Raw genomic sequence first — 17,059 nt, 5'->3', positions numbered from 1 at the left:
AGTTCTGAAAAGATATGGCATATAAACACATTTGATACATAAGATACTTATTTTCTTTAATCAGGTACTGTGATGTTGTATATATTACTTGTATTACTAGTTTTGATTTTTATATTGTTAGGTAACTTTTCTTGTCTAACTAAACTGTAAGCTTTTCCAAGGCAAGAATGATGTCATATCCTCCACAATCACAAACATATTTATTCATTCCACCTCAAGGTTTCCTATTGGAGAATCTTTGCTATGCTTGGAAATTTCCTCATCTCTAAACTAGGGAACTCCTAATCCTAACAAGAATTTGCAACATTCCCTTCAATTTATCCACAAGCTAGAATTCTGAGGATAGTCAGTGGTCGTAGGACCAACTTACCTAATCTTTTGAAAACAAGATCTAACAGCTGGGTTACTTTCCCAAGTCATTTACTACATACGTAAACTTTATATGAAGCAATATAGTAGCTGTTCTGAACCCAATTTAAAGTTACTGTCATTAATTCATGAATTAACAGAATAAAGACATTTTTAATATAACTTTTTGCCATCAAACATTAGAACAGAATTTTAAAAGCAGAAGACACTTCAGGAGCTCTTCCAATTCATTCTATCTCCCCTCAGAAATTACTAAACACGACGATCCACTTTCTGACTCAGTAGATTACGAGATGGAGTTCTTATAGCCCCTTCTGGTAACATCAGTAGGGATATCGATATCTTCCTTATTTTTAACCAAAATATTCTAAGTTAAGCCCATCCCCTTTTGCAACAGAGCAATGGAAACAAAAAGGCTAATCTCATTCCTTATAAACTCTTCATCTATTTTGAAGACATTATCAGAGCTACCCCTCGCCTTCCTTCAGCCTTTTTTTTTTTTTTTCAGTTTTTCAGTGGGAATCTTATTTTTCTACCTTTTAAATTTTGTTCCTCTTTTGCTTCATATATCTTTTACATTTATACATTCCTCGTTTACATACAAACCTAAAATACATATATAGTCATTCCTCTTCTAAAAAGAACCCCAATCTTTGCAGAAATTGACAAGCTGATCCTAAAATTCATATGGAAATTCAAGGGACCCAGAACAGACAAAACAATCTTGAAAAAGAAGAACAAAGTTGGAAGACTCACATTTCCCAACATAAAAACTTACTACAAAGCTACAGTAATCAAAACTGTACAGTATTGGCATAAGGATAGACATGCAGACAAATAGAATAGAATTGAGTTAGAAATAAACTCATACACGCTAAGGCCAATTAATTTTGGAAAATGGGGAAAGAATATTCTCTTCAACACCTGGTGCCAGGACAACTGGATATCCACATGCAAAAGAGTGAGGCTGGAACCCTTTTGCAACCATATACAATAATTAACTCAAAATGGATCAAAGACCTAAACATAAAGCCTGAAACTATAAAACTCAGACAAAAAACTTAGGTGTAAATCTTCATGATCTTGGATAAGTAAAAGCATTCTGGGATACAATACCAAAAGAAAAAAATAGGTATGTCAAACTTCATCAAAATTAAACACTTTTCAGCTTCAAAGGATACCATAAAGAAAGTAAAAAGACAGCCGTTACAAGGGGAGAAAATATCTGTAAATCATGTATCTGATAAGGGACTTGCATCTAGAATATGTAAAGAACTGTCAGAGCTCAACAATAAAAAGACAACAGAAATAAAATATGGGTAGGGGCTGGCCCAGTGGCGTAGTGGTTTAGTTCGCTAGCTCTACTTTGGCAGCCTGAGGTTCGCGGGTTTGGATCCTGGGCATGGACCTACATCAAGCCATGCCGTGGCAGCATCCCACATATAAAGTAGAGCAAGATTGGCACAGATGCTAGCTCAGGGTCAATCTTCCTCAAGCAAAAACAGGAAGATTGGCAACAGATGTTAGCTCAGGGACAATCTTCCTCACCAAAGGAAAAAAAAGAGTAAAGGATTCTGAATAGACATTTACCCAAAGATATACAGACGGCCCATAAGCACGTGAAAAGATGTTCAACATCATTAGCTATGAGGTGAATGCAAATCAAGACCACAATAAGATACCACTTCACACCCACTAGGACAGCTACAATCAAAATGACAATGCAAAATGTTAGCTAGAATGTGGAGAAACTGGAACCTTCATACACTGCCCTTGGGAAAGCAAAGTGGTGCAGCTCCTTTGGAAAACAGTCTGGCAGTTCCTCAAAAGGTTAAACACAGAGTTACCATATGAGTCAGCAATTCCACTCTTAAGTATATAAACAAGAGAAATGAAAATATACGTCCACACAAAAGTTGTACACAAATATTTCCAGCAGTATTATTCATAATGGCTAAAAAGTAGAAACAATCCACAGGTCCATCAACTGATGAACGAACAAATAAATTGTGGTATATCCATAAGATGGAATATTATTCAGCCATGTAAAGGAATAAATCACTGACAAACACTGCAACATGGATAAACCTTAAAAACATGATGCTAGGGCCAGCCCCAGTGGCCTAGTGGTTAAGTTCAGTGAGCTCCACTTCGGTGGCCCAGGTTTGGTTCCCAGGTGCAGACCTACACCCCTTGACTGTCAGTGGCCATGCTGTGGCGGTGGCTCACATACAAAAAAAAAAAAAAAAAAAAAAAAAGAGGAAGATTGGCAGCAGATGTTAGCTCAGGGCGAAGCTTCCTCAGCAAAAATACAAAAAAAACCCTACAACCACAAATGATGCTAAATGAAAGAAGCCAGTCACAACAAAACCATATATACTATGATTCCATTTATATAAAGTGTCTAGAATAGGCAAATCCAAAGAGACAGAAAGTAGACTGCTGATTGCCTAGAGCTGAGGGGCTTATGGAAAATTGGATAGTGACTATAATGAATACAAGGTTTCTTTTTGACATGATAAAAATGTCCTAAAATTTATTGTGGTGATGGTTGCACAACTCTATAAATATACTAAAAACTTCTGAACTGTACACTTTAAATGAATTGTATGGTATGTGAATTATATCGTAATAAAGTTGTTATATAAAAAAGGAGCCCCAAGTTCAATATAGCACCCTAAGCAAAGCATTAATTTACCCCAAGACCCTTGTTTGATGCAGACTTAAGCATTCAGCTACAAGGATCATTATAACTGATACTTAAAAGCCATCCTTTTCTAGTACTTTAAAAATAATTAAAAATTTTGTGATTACAATAATACATTAATTTTCTGGTACTTTTCTATAAATGTTTTTCAAATTCTCTCCCCTATCTTTAATAGAAAGAAACTCAGACAAGATGAAAGTGCTGGGAACCTGAAGGACAAAGGGACAGTGAAAAGGTATAAGGGGGGCCGGCCTGGTGGTGCAGTGGTTAAGTGCACACGTTCCACTTTGGAGGCCCAGGGTTCGCTGGTTCAGATCCTGGGTGTGGACATGGCACCACTTGGCAAGCCATTCTGTGGTAGGTGTCCCACATATAAAGGAGAGGAAGATGGGCATGGATGTTAGCTCAGGGCCAGTCTTCCTCAGCAAAAAAGAGGAGGACTGGCAGCAGTTAGCTCAAGGCCAATCTTCTTCAAAAAAAAGAAAAGAAAAAGGTATAAGGAACACAGAAAGAGAACTCAGCATTCTGGATATAAACGTGTCTGTTTTTCTAAAGCTGTCATATCTTTATTAATGGACAAATGACATTAACTGCAAAATCTGCAAGGCATATTACTTGGATCAATAACAATAATTCTTTTTTTTTTTTTTTGAGGAAGATTAACCCTGAGCTAACATCTTCTGCCAATCCTCCTCCTTTTTGCTGAGGAAGATTGGTCCTGAGCTAACATCCATGCTCATCTTCCTCTATTTTATATGTGGGATGACTGCCACAGCATGGCTTGATAAGCAGTGCATAGGTTCGCATCCAGGATCTGAACCTGCGAACCCCAGGCTGCAAAGTGGAGCACAGAAACTTAACCACTGTGCCATCTGACCAGTCCCACAATAATTCTTTTTAAAAAATACTTACCCCAGATCTGTAAGTGGAGGCTTATCTCTTCCTCTTCTATAGCAAAGGTAAATCTGTGGCCCCACGAGACTTCCGTTATTGAGATCAGCTGACAATCCAGTTGGGGTAAGATCAATACACATATAATCTCGTGGCACTTCCTCTCCAAGAGATTTGATAACAACTGAAACATCTGTGATAGGTTCTTTGGGTTTAGCTACTTTATGACAGGCATCATTGAAGTGAATTTCTTCTTCAAGAGGCTTTGAAACATCAGTTAATCCTGCTACAACAAAGTAGTCAGCAACACGAGGCCCCTTATCTTCAATCATCTTCCATTACAGAAGGTTACATCTAAAAGGAAAGTAAAAGACTAGTATTTTCCTATAATAAGCCAAATAAAAATAAGAGGTTTGTATGCAAATAAGAACAGAAAACTACAAAAAGAGCATTACCTCCCTGATAAACACATTAGTGTTATATATGTCACTTTTGTATGTAAAAAGTATGCCTTTTTTAAAAATGGGAATATAGTTAGCATTATTTTTTGATGATAAAAGTAATGCATGAATTTCCATTTTTGGCAATACAGAAGCCTAGATTGCCTAATAGATAACAGCAACAACAACAACAAAATACATCCTTTCAAAAGCATTAACTTGTAGGAATGTAAGGGAAATTCTCAGGGCCCAAAAACACTGAGGAAACCAAAAGCCAAAATGCAATGTACAAGCTGATACTGGGTGGGGGAAGTTTCTTGATCTCCTCAGTAATCAAGGGGTTTGTGTTTTAAAAGACATTACAGGGACAGGAGACAAGACCTTGGGACTATGGAAGATAGGGCATTGAAACTGAGACACCTGTACAAAGCCAAGAGCCTCAGAAGCCTACATCTCCAGTTAAAGAGTAGATTTAAAAAACCCATCCACTGGTACAGGAAGAAAATAAAGTCTGCCTCAATCTGGGCCCTGGGGAAGAAAGTCTCTCAGAACTCATAACAACAGACCTACTCACACTTGGATTTGAGGTTTGACCTTAAGCCATCTACACAGTCACAGGCACCTCCAAACAGATATATTAACAATAAAAGTGTTCCCAGGCTAGTGATACCACTGGGAAAGCAAATGCAAAACAGTGCCAGAGGGTACACCCTCAACCCAGGTTTTCCACAGTTAAAGTCCAGCCGAAGAAGACCTCTTATTCCAAAACTACAAAAACACACAAAGAAAAATCCACCCTGAATGAGTCTCAGCAGATACAACAAACAGAAGAACTTCAAATAGTGAAAGTAGGGCAGAGATTACAACAGTAAAGCAAGCTTATAACAAATTCAAAGAAAAAATACACTAAGTAGAATCTATCACGTATTTGCAAACATTTTAATAGCAAAATCTCCTTCAGTTGTCTAGTATCACTTAAACCTTACTTGCTTGTTTAACCCGGAAAATACTCCACCACAGTAATGTCATTACTTATATAATAGTTGTAGGAAAAAAGTTTAATATAATCTATAACAGAAATTTCCCAACATGTGTCTCATATTAGACTTAGTTCCAGTAAATGCAAAGAAAGGATTCCCTGGACAAATAAATTAGGTATGTATACATTACATTACTCTTTTGTATGTATTTACAATATATATAAAAATGTTACAGCCTCAGCAGTCCTTTGATAAAGGTACCTGATTAACTTTGCTTACCCCAGGAATTCCCAAGTCTATTTGAATAGTAAATCCTATTTTCCCACTGAAAAACTAGAAAAAAACCTTCAGAATATGCTTCAGAAGGGCCAGCCCGGGTGGCCTACTGGTTAGGTTTGGTGCACTCTGCTTTGGCAGCCCATTTCGGTTCCTAGGTGCAGACCTATACCACTTATCTGTCAGTGGCCATGCTGTGGTGGCAACTCATGTACAAAAAGTGGAAGATTGGCAACAGATGTTAGTTCAGGGCCAATCTTCTTCAGCAAAAATAAAAATAAGAAAAAAGAAGAAAAAGAATATGCTTCAGAAAATGCTAGTTTAAACAACTTTCTTTTGTAGACTATAAAATACCTGAGGGCAAAGAAATCCTTCTGTAGCATACTTGTTTATAATATAATTATCACCATTTTCATCATAATCCCAAAAGTCATTTGATTTTCTACATCACTAATGTTGTTTTCAGAATTCATGCCACATTTTTTGCAATGTGTATCCATTATTCAACTATACTCTGCAAATATTCCCTCTATTGGCTTAGAAAACAAGCCTAAAGAAGAATCAAATGTCCCTACTTGTTTTATTTAGATATATATGACTCCTATGCAGCAATTCCCTTACACATAAGATTTCTGCACAAAATAAAGACTTTTCAGAAATGTCTACTAGACTGACAGTAAAGAAAAAGTACTAACCTGTCCTCCTGAGAAGACTCCGTGAAATGTTGAATAGTCGCTCTCAGCTGACTGCATATGATAGGTGCTCCGCAAAAAACAAGCAGTTTTACCCAGATGACTGTCTATTCATTTTTAAAGAAGAGGAGAAAAAAGGTACTTTTTTTTAAGCACTTTTGTATTTATATAACTTTTTTCTTCACTTCATTAAACAGTCATTGAAAATAATTTTTTAATGGCTATTTAGTATTTTATTTTATGGACACACCATTATCAATCTAACTATTTTCTTATTGTTGATCATTTATTACTTCTACTTATTTTGCTAATATTTTTTAAATGCTATGAAGAATAACTTTGAACATAAACCTTTGGCTACAACTCATTACTTCTTCAGGATAAATTTATTGAAGTAGAATTACTAGGTCAAAAGTCACATAACCAGCCTCTGTTAACAGTGTTTGTGTGCTTTTATGGGTGCATGAATTTTAAATTATAAGCTCTTGATGGATACAAGTCTTCAAAATTGCCTTTGTAGAACACTTTCTTTTTATTGTAATGAAGAGATTTAAATATTCTCCTTTTTCCTAGACTCTAACTTCATGTTATCTAAACTAAAGCATATAGTCACCATTGCATACCATAAATACACTTTTCAGGGCAACAGAATGGAAACGGTACCATCATGAAAACATATACATTTAATAAGTTCTTCTGAAGCTACTACCTTAGCCAATAAAAATAAACAGCTATTACACTAATAAGCAGATATTTGGGAGAAATTTGTAGGAAAAATTTATTTTTCTTAGAACTTCCTGGTTCATAAATTTTAATAAATTGATCTCATTCACAATTGAATACAGTAAATAACTACGAACAGGGAATAAGTTATTGTTCGTCATAAATATATATTAGATAACAACAATCAATTTTAAAGTGGTGACAACAAACTCTTACATTTATTGACAGAAAAGTAAATTATATATCACTCCAGTTCTCCTGCCTTGTTGTTGTTATTGTTGTTTTCCATTTATTCTTTATGGACGTGAGTGATTAAGAAGGCAAGCAAAATAGTTTAAGGCACAGTTGACAAAGTACACAATGCCAAGAACATAGCTGGCAACATTCCAGGTGACTTCCTGCAACATCTAAATGCTCTTTAATTCACTCATGAAGAGTCTCTAATACTAAAAATGCACATCCACTTTTTAATTTAAATAAACTGTTTTAAAAATAAGTGTGAAGTTTAGAACTGGTGGAAGACACTTAAAAATTCAAGTCAAAGAAAATATTGAAAGTATTTAATATAGAAATGAATAATTAATAATATTTCCTAATAATTCCATTAAACCAAGTGACTTCCACTGGCATGTATAATCTACAATCCTCATGGAAAAACTAAATGTATATATCAAAACAAAATGCCTTGTGTTGGCCAGAGCCACCAAAAATTACTTGGGAATAGCATTTGAGGAAAGCAGTCCTAGTCATGCACAAAACTTGGACTTTTAGTGCAATACCTCAGAGCAAAAACCTCTCAACAATTAGGAAGCAAATTTCTTTTCTCTTTGAGGGGAGGTAAATTTCTTCAAATTCACTTTTGGAAACTGGGGACCACACAAGATAAGCATTTGATCCAAGAGTTCTCTAAATAATCACAGGAATATAAAACCCTGAAATAACTTTTTTTCAAGCTGAACTAACAATAACACTACATCATTAACCCATTATTGTTTTTCAATTCTTCTTTGTTCAACATGATATGGATAACTTATGGATAAATAAAAGAGGTTTATGAGCATCTTAAAATTTCAGATACCTGCTTAGCTAGTATTTCATTTCAAATTACATCTATTTTCTTTGAGAATAGAAAACAAGAAGAATGTGCTCTCTATTTCTAAAAGGTTCGAGAATGAAACTGAGAAACCATTACAAGAAAGCTCTTACCCAACTCAGCAACTAACGAAGACTGATTTCTTTTCCTCCCTTTTGATCTCCGCCCAATCAATTCAGATTCTTTTTTACTTCTTCTATCACTTCATTAAGTCAAAGTAGTTAATAAGCATTTGCTACCTAGGCTAACCCTAAGGACAAGAAAAGGCAAGAGTGGAAATCAGAGGTAACAGTGTAAAGATAAATGAAAAACAAAAAATCTGACTATAATAAAAGTTTCACAAAATTATAAACTATTACTAAAGTGGTAAAAGGAGGAAAAGTCTTTCAGAGAGGGCCTGATAAATAGCCACAAACTCAAAACTTACACATGAAAATGGTCAATAACACAATGGACCAGTTCAGCTGCCCCTCACTCGGATTCACTTAAATAAATAAGCTAGAGGAAATTTTCTTTTTTTTAATCTTAATTTCATAGTTAAGAACCTAATCTAGCTCATCTTTTCTTACATTATCAAAACTAAACTAGACATCCTCATTTCCACCTTTTGTGAACTTCATCTCTCATTTTTCTTCCAACCAAGGTAATCTATCTCCTGTCCATCAAATACAGTTTTACTCATTTTTTTCTTTGATGATACACTATTTTCTAGTCAATATATGTTCATCACATTTTTCAAAACAACTTAAATTTATGTGGACTTTCATTTAAACTTCATAAATTGTACAAAACAGCAGAAAGAAAAAGAAATTCAACAATCCCATTCATGACAGTAAATTTGGTTTACATTTGACAATGTTTCCCAGTTTTCTATGAGAACAGAAAACATCCTTCTAATTCTCATGCACAGTATGAGATAGAATATAAATATTTGCATTTTTATTTATTTAATAAGCATTTTTCTAAACTGCTATAATCTTCATAATTATACTAAATGACTACACAATATTCCATTAAACAGAAATATACACTATAATCAGAACTCCATTTTTGCATTCTCAGCTAGTACCCAAAGTATGGTAGGTAGGTGCTTAAAAAAATATTTGTTAAATGAATGAATAGTTCACCTTACAACCTTCCTGAAAGCATATTATACCAAACAGAGTGTCTTTTTTCTATAATTCAGAATCAATTTGCTGAACCTCAACTGCTGAAAGTAACAGCCTCTTTCTTCAAGGAGTTTCTTGTTTAGTTCTCTTTCTATACGTTTATTCCACCTCTAGCCATATTTTCTCCTTATAACCCTTTCAGATTCCACGTGCTTGCCTTCACCCTATCCAGAGTTTCCCTACCAGTTTCTCCCCAAAAGCCCCATGCAAAGAAGTAATCCCTACTTTATTGTCCCTTTCCCCATCTCTTTGAAAACTGGCGCTCTTGTAACATCAGCATTCTATGAAGATTTTGAAAGGAAAGAAATCTTATTTGTGTATCATATAAAACAGTAGATTGATTTTCTTTTAAAAAGGTTTAACCCACCCAAAGCAAACTTGATTTTTTAAAAATAAGCTTTATTAACCCAAATTGATTGACTATGTGGGGCAAATCTCTTGAGCAAGAGGGGCTTACTTGTCTCCCAGTCTACTTTGGAACCATCTCCCCCGAATACCTATTATCAAGAAAAAACAAATAACAAGGAATCAAAATATAACTGTGCAATTTGATAGCTCCCTCTTGAAAGATTATCAACTCATAATTTATTTTTTAAAAGTTAAAATAGGAATAATAAGCATTTAGAGAGGAGAGATATTATTATTAATCATAGTCTAATCCCTGATTTTATAGCCAAAGAAACTGAAGCACAGAAGGTGGCTTACCTAAGGATTACCCAGCTAGTTAGTGGCAGAGCCTGGGCAAAACTCTAGTCCCTAATCTAGTATTATTTACATTTGTAAAGAGGATACTACATGGTGTTGAATTAATACTGACCCAGGGCACATCTTAAGACATCTTCTTTCAATAGGTTATTTTGCGTGACTTGTTACTCATAATCATTATGTGGTGAATATATGCCAAATTCTTTAAGGCATCTGGTAAATTAAGATCTCACTAGGTTTAATACAGAAAACAGCTAATAGAAACAAAACAAAATGAAAAACAAAAACTACTTACACATAACTGAAGGTCTCCCTCTGAAAATGATGCCAGATCTCAATTTGTGAATTCTGCAAGCCTCAGAGTTTGAGAAATACTGTGCTGAAAAGAACAAGAATTGGGCTTAAATTAATTCCAATCAAATATTTCCCCCTTAGATGCCTGTGGATGCTTAAAGTTCTGTTAACAATGATAATTTTCAAAACAAAGGATTGCATATGTTGTTATCATATGGTTAAGAGCCAATAAGTAATTTTCAAACACCAGCTCAGCTCTTTCAGAAAACACATTTCAGTCAAGAATAGATACAGACTTGAAAAAAAAAAAGGCAGATAAAGGGGAGAAAGACAGAAACAAAAGAATAAGTGGACAAAAGAGTAAATATGTATAGAAGCAAAGAGTGAGAGAAAGGAAAACACGCTTATTTGTGGAGCATTATGTATAGTATCTCATTCCTAGAAGAAAAATATAGACATTTAAGACAACTTAAATTTAGACCGGGGGCCAGCCTGGTGGTGCAGCGGTTAAGCACGCACGTTCCACTTCGGCAGCCCCGGGTTCACCGGTTCAAATCTCGGGTGTGGACATGGCACTGCTTGGCAGACCATGCTGTGGTAGGCGTCCCACATGTAAAGTAGAGGAAGATGGGCATGGACGTTAGCTCAGGGCCAGTCTTCCTCAGCAAAAAGAGGAGGATTGGCAGCAGTTAGCTCAGGGCTAATCTTCCTCAAAAAAAAAAAAAATTTAGACCGAAGTAACATCCATATACATAACATGTTTCAAAGAAATCAATACCCAAAAGTTTTTCCCTGTATTACAAATTTTTAAAATACTATTGAAATAGAATCAGTTATAGCAAATCCTTAACAACAAGATATGACTGGGATCTCATCGAGGAATGCAGGTCTTCTGACCAAGATAACAAACAATGCTGTATTACGGGATTCAATATGCCATCATCATATTTTCTTAAAATTGAGTAATTTAGTAAGTTGTAGTTATGAGTAATTTTAAACACCAAATTGGAAAGATGATGCCACTGACAAAGTCTCAGAGTGTAGCCAGTCCAATTGTGTTGTACCAATTTATTGTAATTTAGCTTTATAATGCTGGAGACACACACCCAAGAGTTTCAGTAAGTCAAAAGCTTTTGCAGGAAACCAAGTTGAAAAACAGTAATCACAAGAACATCGAGAGGAAGAAACCACAGCTTTAACCAATATGGAATATCTACTAATGACAGGGAAATAGCAGCAGCAACAGATACTAGATTTACCTAATTTAGTGAGCCCTTGATGTGCGCATGTCTGTGGGAAGTGGGAGAGAAGGAAGGAAAGGGACAAAATTATTTCAGTCAAGATTTGATAGTGTCTTGAAATGGAATGGAAGGTGAAAAGAATGAATGAAAAATAACATAAGAACAATCTTGTTACATTTTGGACCACTAAAAATGGTCAGGATGGATACATCTGTTTTAAAAATTCCACCTCAGACTCACTGAAAAATTTCAGTCAGTAAATACGACACGGTAGACATATTTTTCAAATATTTCAAAAATCTTATTGCTGGATAGGTAGCAAAGAGATGATGTAAATTCTGACCTGCTGAAACATTTTTAAAATTCAACATCAGATTATCATAAAAATATGCTAGTTGAAATACTCTATGTTTATAAAATACTTGTAAATTTTGAAAATTACAACTCCTATTTTATTGGTAGAATATCAGGCTTGTTTAGATGCAATTATTAATTATGAATGTGCTATAACCAATTCCAAATAACATTTTCTGCTACATCGTTTCTTAATATAGTAAGAACATTGTTTTGACCATGACTCTATGCTCCACTAAACTTAATATTTGTTTACTGCTCAAAAAACAAAATGTTTTCTTCAATGTTGACAATTTTAGACTAATTTACAATAGGATTCACAATATCAAATGTTTCATCTTTGACAGAATGAACTTCCAAAACCTTTACTTTGATTCCATGAATTGTAAGAAAAAATTGACCCATTATTAGAATTAACTGATTTTCTATTACTTGGAAGATGAGACAGAAAACTGAGTAACACTTAAGTGTTTGCAAAGTTCTTCTACTAATGGAGACAACACATCCCAGCTATTCCTTCACTTTCCACACGTGCAGAAGAAAACTTGCAATACAAAATGAGTAAAATCTATCCAGTAGAGCATCCTTTGATGTAAATGGAAAGTCATGCCCACAGAGTGGTATGTCAATGTGCTTCCTGCAGCTACATATGTTACGTTATCTTGCAACACAGACTCCTTTAAACTATTATTTTTAATTGAATCTTTTATTTTGAGATAACTACAGCTTTACAACCAGATGAAAGAAATAATAGAGATCTGATATGCCTTTTACCCAGTTTCTTCCAATGGTAACATCTTGCAAAACTACAGTGCAGTATCACAGTTGGGATATTTACAATGATGCAACTCACCTATTTTATTCTAATTTCCCCAGTTTTACCTGTATTCATTTGTGCGTGTGTTGTGTGTGTATTTAGTTCAATGCAATTTTATCACATGTGCAACTTCAAGTATTCATCACCAAAGTCAAGATACAGAATAGTACCATCACGAGGATCCCTAGTGTTGACCTTTTATAAATATGCCCACCTCCCTCTCCCACGCTCCCTGCCACTGTCCCATGTGAAGGGGTATATTTTTACCAGAAAGCATATACAGGCTATGAAAGGAAAAGAAAATGTCTCCAAAAGCAACACCCCCCCACCTTTTACAAAATAGGTGCAGAAACAAACCAAAGAAAAAAATATAAGCATATATGATGTGGAAAGACTGGTCACATTTGCTTGGCCATATAGAACATTATATTCGAACACGATTATACAAACATATGAATGCACAGACATACGCATGCACACAAAAGATAAGAAGGACAGAGAGTGATCATGTCCTAAATCACCGCGAAGACCAACTTCCTTAGTCCTGAGATACACTTCCTATCATGGATAAACTGCAGACAGGAATCAAGTGGACAACATAAAATAATGCTACAAAACAACTACAATGGAGATTCCTAGATGTACAAGAACATAAAAAGGGGCAACTCTGCCCCTCAACCAGAAATTAAGTTGGAACTAAAGTAGCTGGTATTCCCTTGAGAATATGGAACTGGTGTGGAGAGAAGAGGAACAGACTGGAAATAACACAGTTATTTCCAGGAACCCTGTCTTTTATTTCTTTTGGTTCCCTCACATATATTATAGGAGTTATAAACACATGGTAGGTGTGTAAATATTTATTAAATGAATGAGGTCAGCACAGCAGAAAAATGGGAAAGTTAAGACATCACAGATTCATAGGATTTTAGAGCTAGGAGGGTTCTGGGAGATTTAGTTTCAATTCTTTTTATAACTGAAGAAACTACGGCATAAAAGTTAAACAGCTTGCCTAAAACCAAATATATCAATTTATGACTCAATTCTTACGGCTTTTAATTTGAAGTTCTACTATACCATACTTCAGTTCAAGAATGGAAGAGAAGAAAGCAATGTCCTGGGGAGAACTATGTGTTAATTAGTGGACATGGGCTTTGACAGACAAAAAAAGTTAATTGGTAAGTGGGAGGAGTTAAACTGGCTGAAGAGAACAGGGCAATTAGCAGGTAAGAAAAAGAATGGATGGCCAAAAATAAGAGAAAAGAGTAAAACAGAAAAGGAAAGAAGTTGAACAAAGAGAAATGGCAAGAAAAGGAATAAAAAAAGATGAGGGGCAAAGTATAAAAGGAATAAAACTAAAAAATAATGCAGAAATGGGAAGGAAAAAAGTGAGAAATGCTTAAAAAGGAATGGGGAAATTATATCTGTAGAATTTATGATGCTATTTACAACATTCTTTTAAAATAAAGAAACTATGAGATTTACCATTCCTACAGTGATATCAGATTCCCTATAAACTGACAATAACAACAAAAATCAACCACCAATCTTGTATTGCAAATCTGTTCATATCCAGCACTGTACATAAAATGCAAATACATGGTGCTTAACAGTCTAGAGTGAAAGGGAAGTCTTGTTTTAAATTTTGTCTCTTGCACCATCTTTTTTTTTTTTTTTTAATTTCCCATAAGCATACCACTCCCACATCACAAAGTTCTTGCTTCCTCTTTGAATTATCATAATCATTTGTTACCTGGTATCTAAAATGAATTGCTGCCACCAGGAATCTTCCCAAAAGTTTCTCTTAGACATAAACATCTGGTTTTTCTTCTCTTTCACAGCCCTACACAAGCTACACAAAATAGTATTCACTGGGGTGACTAAAAACACATTTACTTAAGCAATCTAAAATTCAGCTATATTAATGTGTAACAAAAATGAGATGCACTGATTAAAAATATCACCTTTCTTGAAAAAGTAGATATACAAGATTTATAGTTTTGTCATTTCACTAACATCAAACATTTCAATTCTTAATTACTTCATTTCACCGTCTATTTAAATATACTTTAAGCCTTTTTTAAAGTCCCTTTCCACTTTTCCTCACAAACTGTAACAAATAACAATTTATTTGTTAATAAGCACCTGAAAGGGATTTTGAGAATTAATCCTTGAAAACAACTTTGAGAATTCTATTATTCTTCCAGTTAATGATTGATACAATTTTTTTTACAATTTGTAGGAGTTACTAGATGATCAAAGACTACAAACAAACAGTTCATACACAAGGAAATCCAAATAATAAAAGGTGTGGAAGAATTGTTAGCCTTGCAAATAATTAAAGAAATTAAACTTTGAGGTACTACATCATATGCAGTAAATTAACAAACATGAATAAAAAAAACTAAACCCAATGCTAGTGGTGCTATAGGGAAGTAATAAGTACACTTAAAAATTGTTAATGACATTGTGAATTAGAACAATTTTTCTTAAAAGTAATCCAGCAATTACTTAAAACTAATTGTACTCTTATTAGCTAATTCTATTTTAGTGAAATCACCTCAAGAAAATATATATATTTTTAATCAAACTGTTGAGCTAGTTTATTTACAACCGTACCTCATTAAAGATTCATAGAATTTTAGAGTAGAAAAGGACCTTAAAAATCTTTTGGTTCAATCTTATCATTATGTTAATGAGGAAATTAAAGTGTAGAAAAAAAGGCAAATTTGACTGGCCTAAAGTAGCAATGGTCATCAGAAGCGGAGCAGGGCCTGCAACTCCTTATCCCGGATCCCTTGCTACTGTGCCATGCAGACTATTCCACAGAAGCCTGAAACAGTGACCCAGAATTGACAAGGATAAGCATATCAGCTTAGTGAGGCTAGATGACACATCGCTCTTTCTAAACACTCTGATGGCCAAAACCAGCCCTACACAAAGTAGATCTACTACTCTTTAAACTCCTTTAACTCACTTTCAGCAATCAAACTAACCTCCAGGATCTTCCCTTTCTTCTTATTCCCAAGAAAAGTTATCAGTCCCACTAACTGCTGCTCACTTTCAGATTTATGTCACCAACTGTGATTCTCCACTGAGATCCAAAACGCCTACTTGATAACTCTACCTGTATAACCAGTTACCAAAACAGAACTATTTCTTTGGCAAATCTCCACCTTTACACCTAAACGCACTTTTCTATACTCTATAAATTCATGAGGAAGGGCACAAATTTGAACCTGGAATTTTCCCTATACATATTATCAGTCAAGGTAGGTGATATTCTCAAGGGAATATGGGCACCAGGAAAGAAAAAGTAAACACTGCAGGAGTACAAGGAAGGAGTGGAAAAAAAAAGCCAAGAACACAAATGGTTTACCCCAGAGGAACAGAATTTATGGTCCAGATCAAACACATTTCTTAAATAAACATTAACAAACATCCTCAGGAAACTAAAGTAGGATATTAGGAAAATAATAAGAAATAATGAAGAACCAACTAGAGATACTGAGTGTTAAAAATCTAATAAATGACATTTAAAAAGTCAGATAGGTTAAATAATAAAAAATAAAATCAATGAGTAGATGATCATAATGAGGTGTTAAGAAGGCATAAAGAAATTGAAAATAATATATTATAAATGTTAAACAATATGGAGGCTTAAGTGAATGAGAAGACAACCCACAGAGTAAGAAAATATTTGCAAAAGATATATCTAAATAGGATTGTTACCCAAAATATATAAAGAACACCTGAAACTCAACAACAAGAATGAACCACCCAATTAAAAAATGGGCAAAAGTCCTAACCAGATAACTCACCAAAAAAGATATACAGATGGCAAGTAAGCAAATGAAAAGATGCTCCACATCATATGTCACTGGGGAAATGCAAAATAAAGTAACAATGAGATATCACCACACTCCTATTAGAATGGCCAAAATCCAGGACACTGACAACACCAAAAGATAACGAGGATGTGGAGGAACAGGAACTCTCATTCATTGCTGGTGGGAATGCAAGAAGACACACAATCACTTTGGCAGTTTCTTACAAAACTAGGCATACCTGTACCGTATAACCAATCACACTTCTTGGTACAGTCATGTGCTGTATAGTAACATTTTGGTCAATGATGGACCACATATATGACAGTGGTCTCCTAAGATTAGTGCCATATAGCCTAGGTGTGTAGCAGGCTATATCATCTATGTTTGTGTAAGTACACTCTATGATATTCTCACAACAACAAAATCGCCTGACTCATTTCTCAGAACATATCCCCGTCATTAAGTGACACATGACTGTGTT

The 17,059-nt window shown here is 34.7% G+C and overlaps 1 protein-coding gene across 17 annotated transcripts in view; it reads right to left on the bottom strand.

The window, feature by feature from the left end:
* The window catches only part of DENND4A (DENN domain containing 4A), a 109,702-nt gene that overhangs the window by 72,113 nt on the left and 20,530 nt on the right, over positions 1-17,059 (bottom strand). For 7 of the 17 annotated variants that reach the window (XM_070499667.1, XM_070499707.1, XM_070499628.1 and 4 more), the window contains exons 2-5: positions 10,341-10,424; positions 8,285-8,421; positions 6,359-6,462; positions 3,989-4,321 (exon numbers count right to left, since the gene is read on the bottom strand). In XM_070499667.1, coding sequence (XP_070355768.1) covers positions 3,989-4,299 — 311 coding nt within the window. In that variant the 5' untranslated portion in view covers positions 4,300-4,321; positions 6,359-6,462; positions 8,285-8,421; positions 10,341-10,424. Of the gene's footprint in view, positions 1-3,988; positions 4,322-6,358; positions 6,463-8,284; positions 8,422-10,340; positions 10,425-17,059 lie in introns of those variants that run through there. The other 10 variants (XM_070499635.1, XM_070499672.1, XM_070499643.1 and 7 more) reach the window with 7 other exon arrangements.

Source organism: Equus asinus, chromosome 2 (assembly GCF_041296235.1).
Source record: "Equus asinus isolate D_3611 breed Donkey chromosome 2, EquAss-T2T_v2, whole genome shotgun sequence".
In the NCBI taxonomy this organism is placed as follows: domain Eukaryota; kingdom Metazoa; phylum Chordata; class Mammalia; order Perissodactyla; family Equidae; genus Equus; species Equus asinus.
Note: the sequence above shows the minus strand (reverse complement) of the source record. Positions and strands in the feature narration are given on the sequence as shown.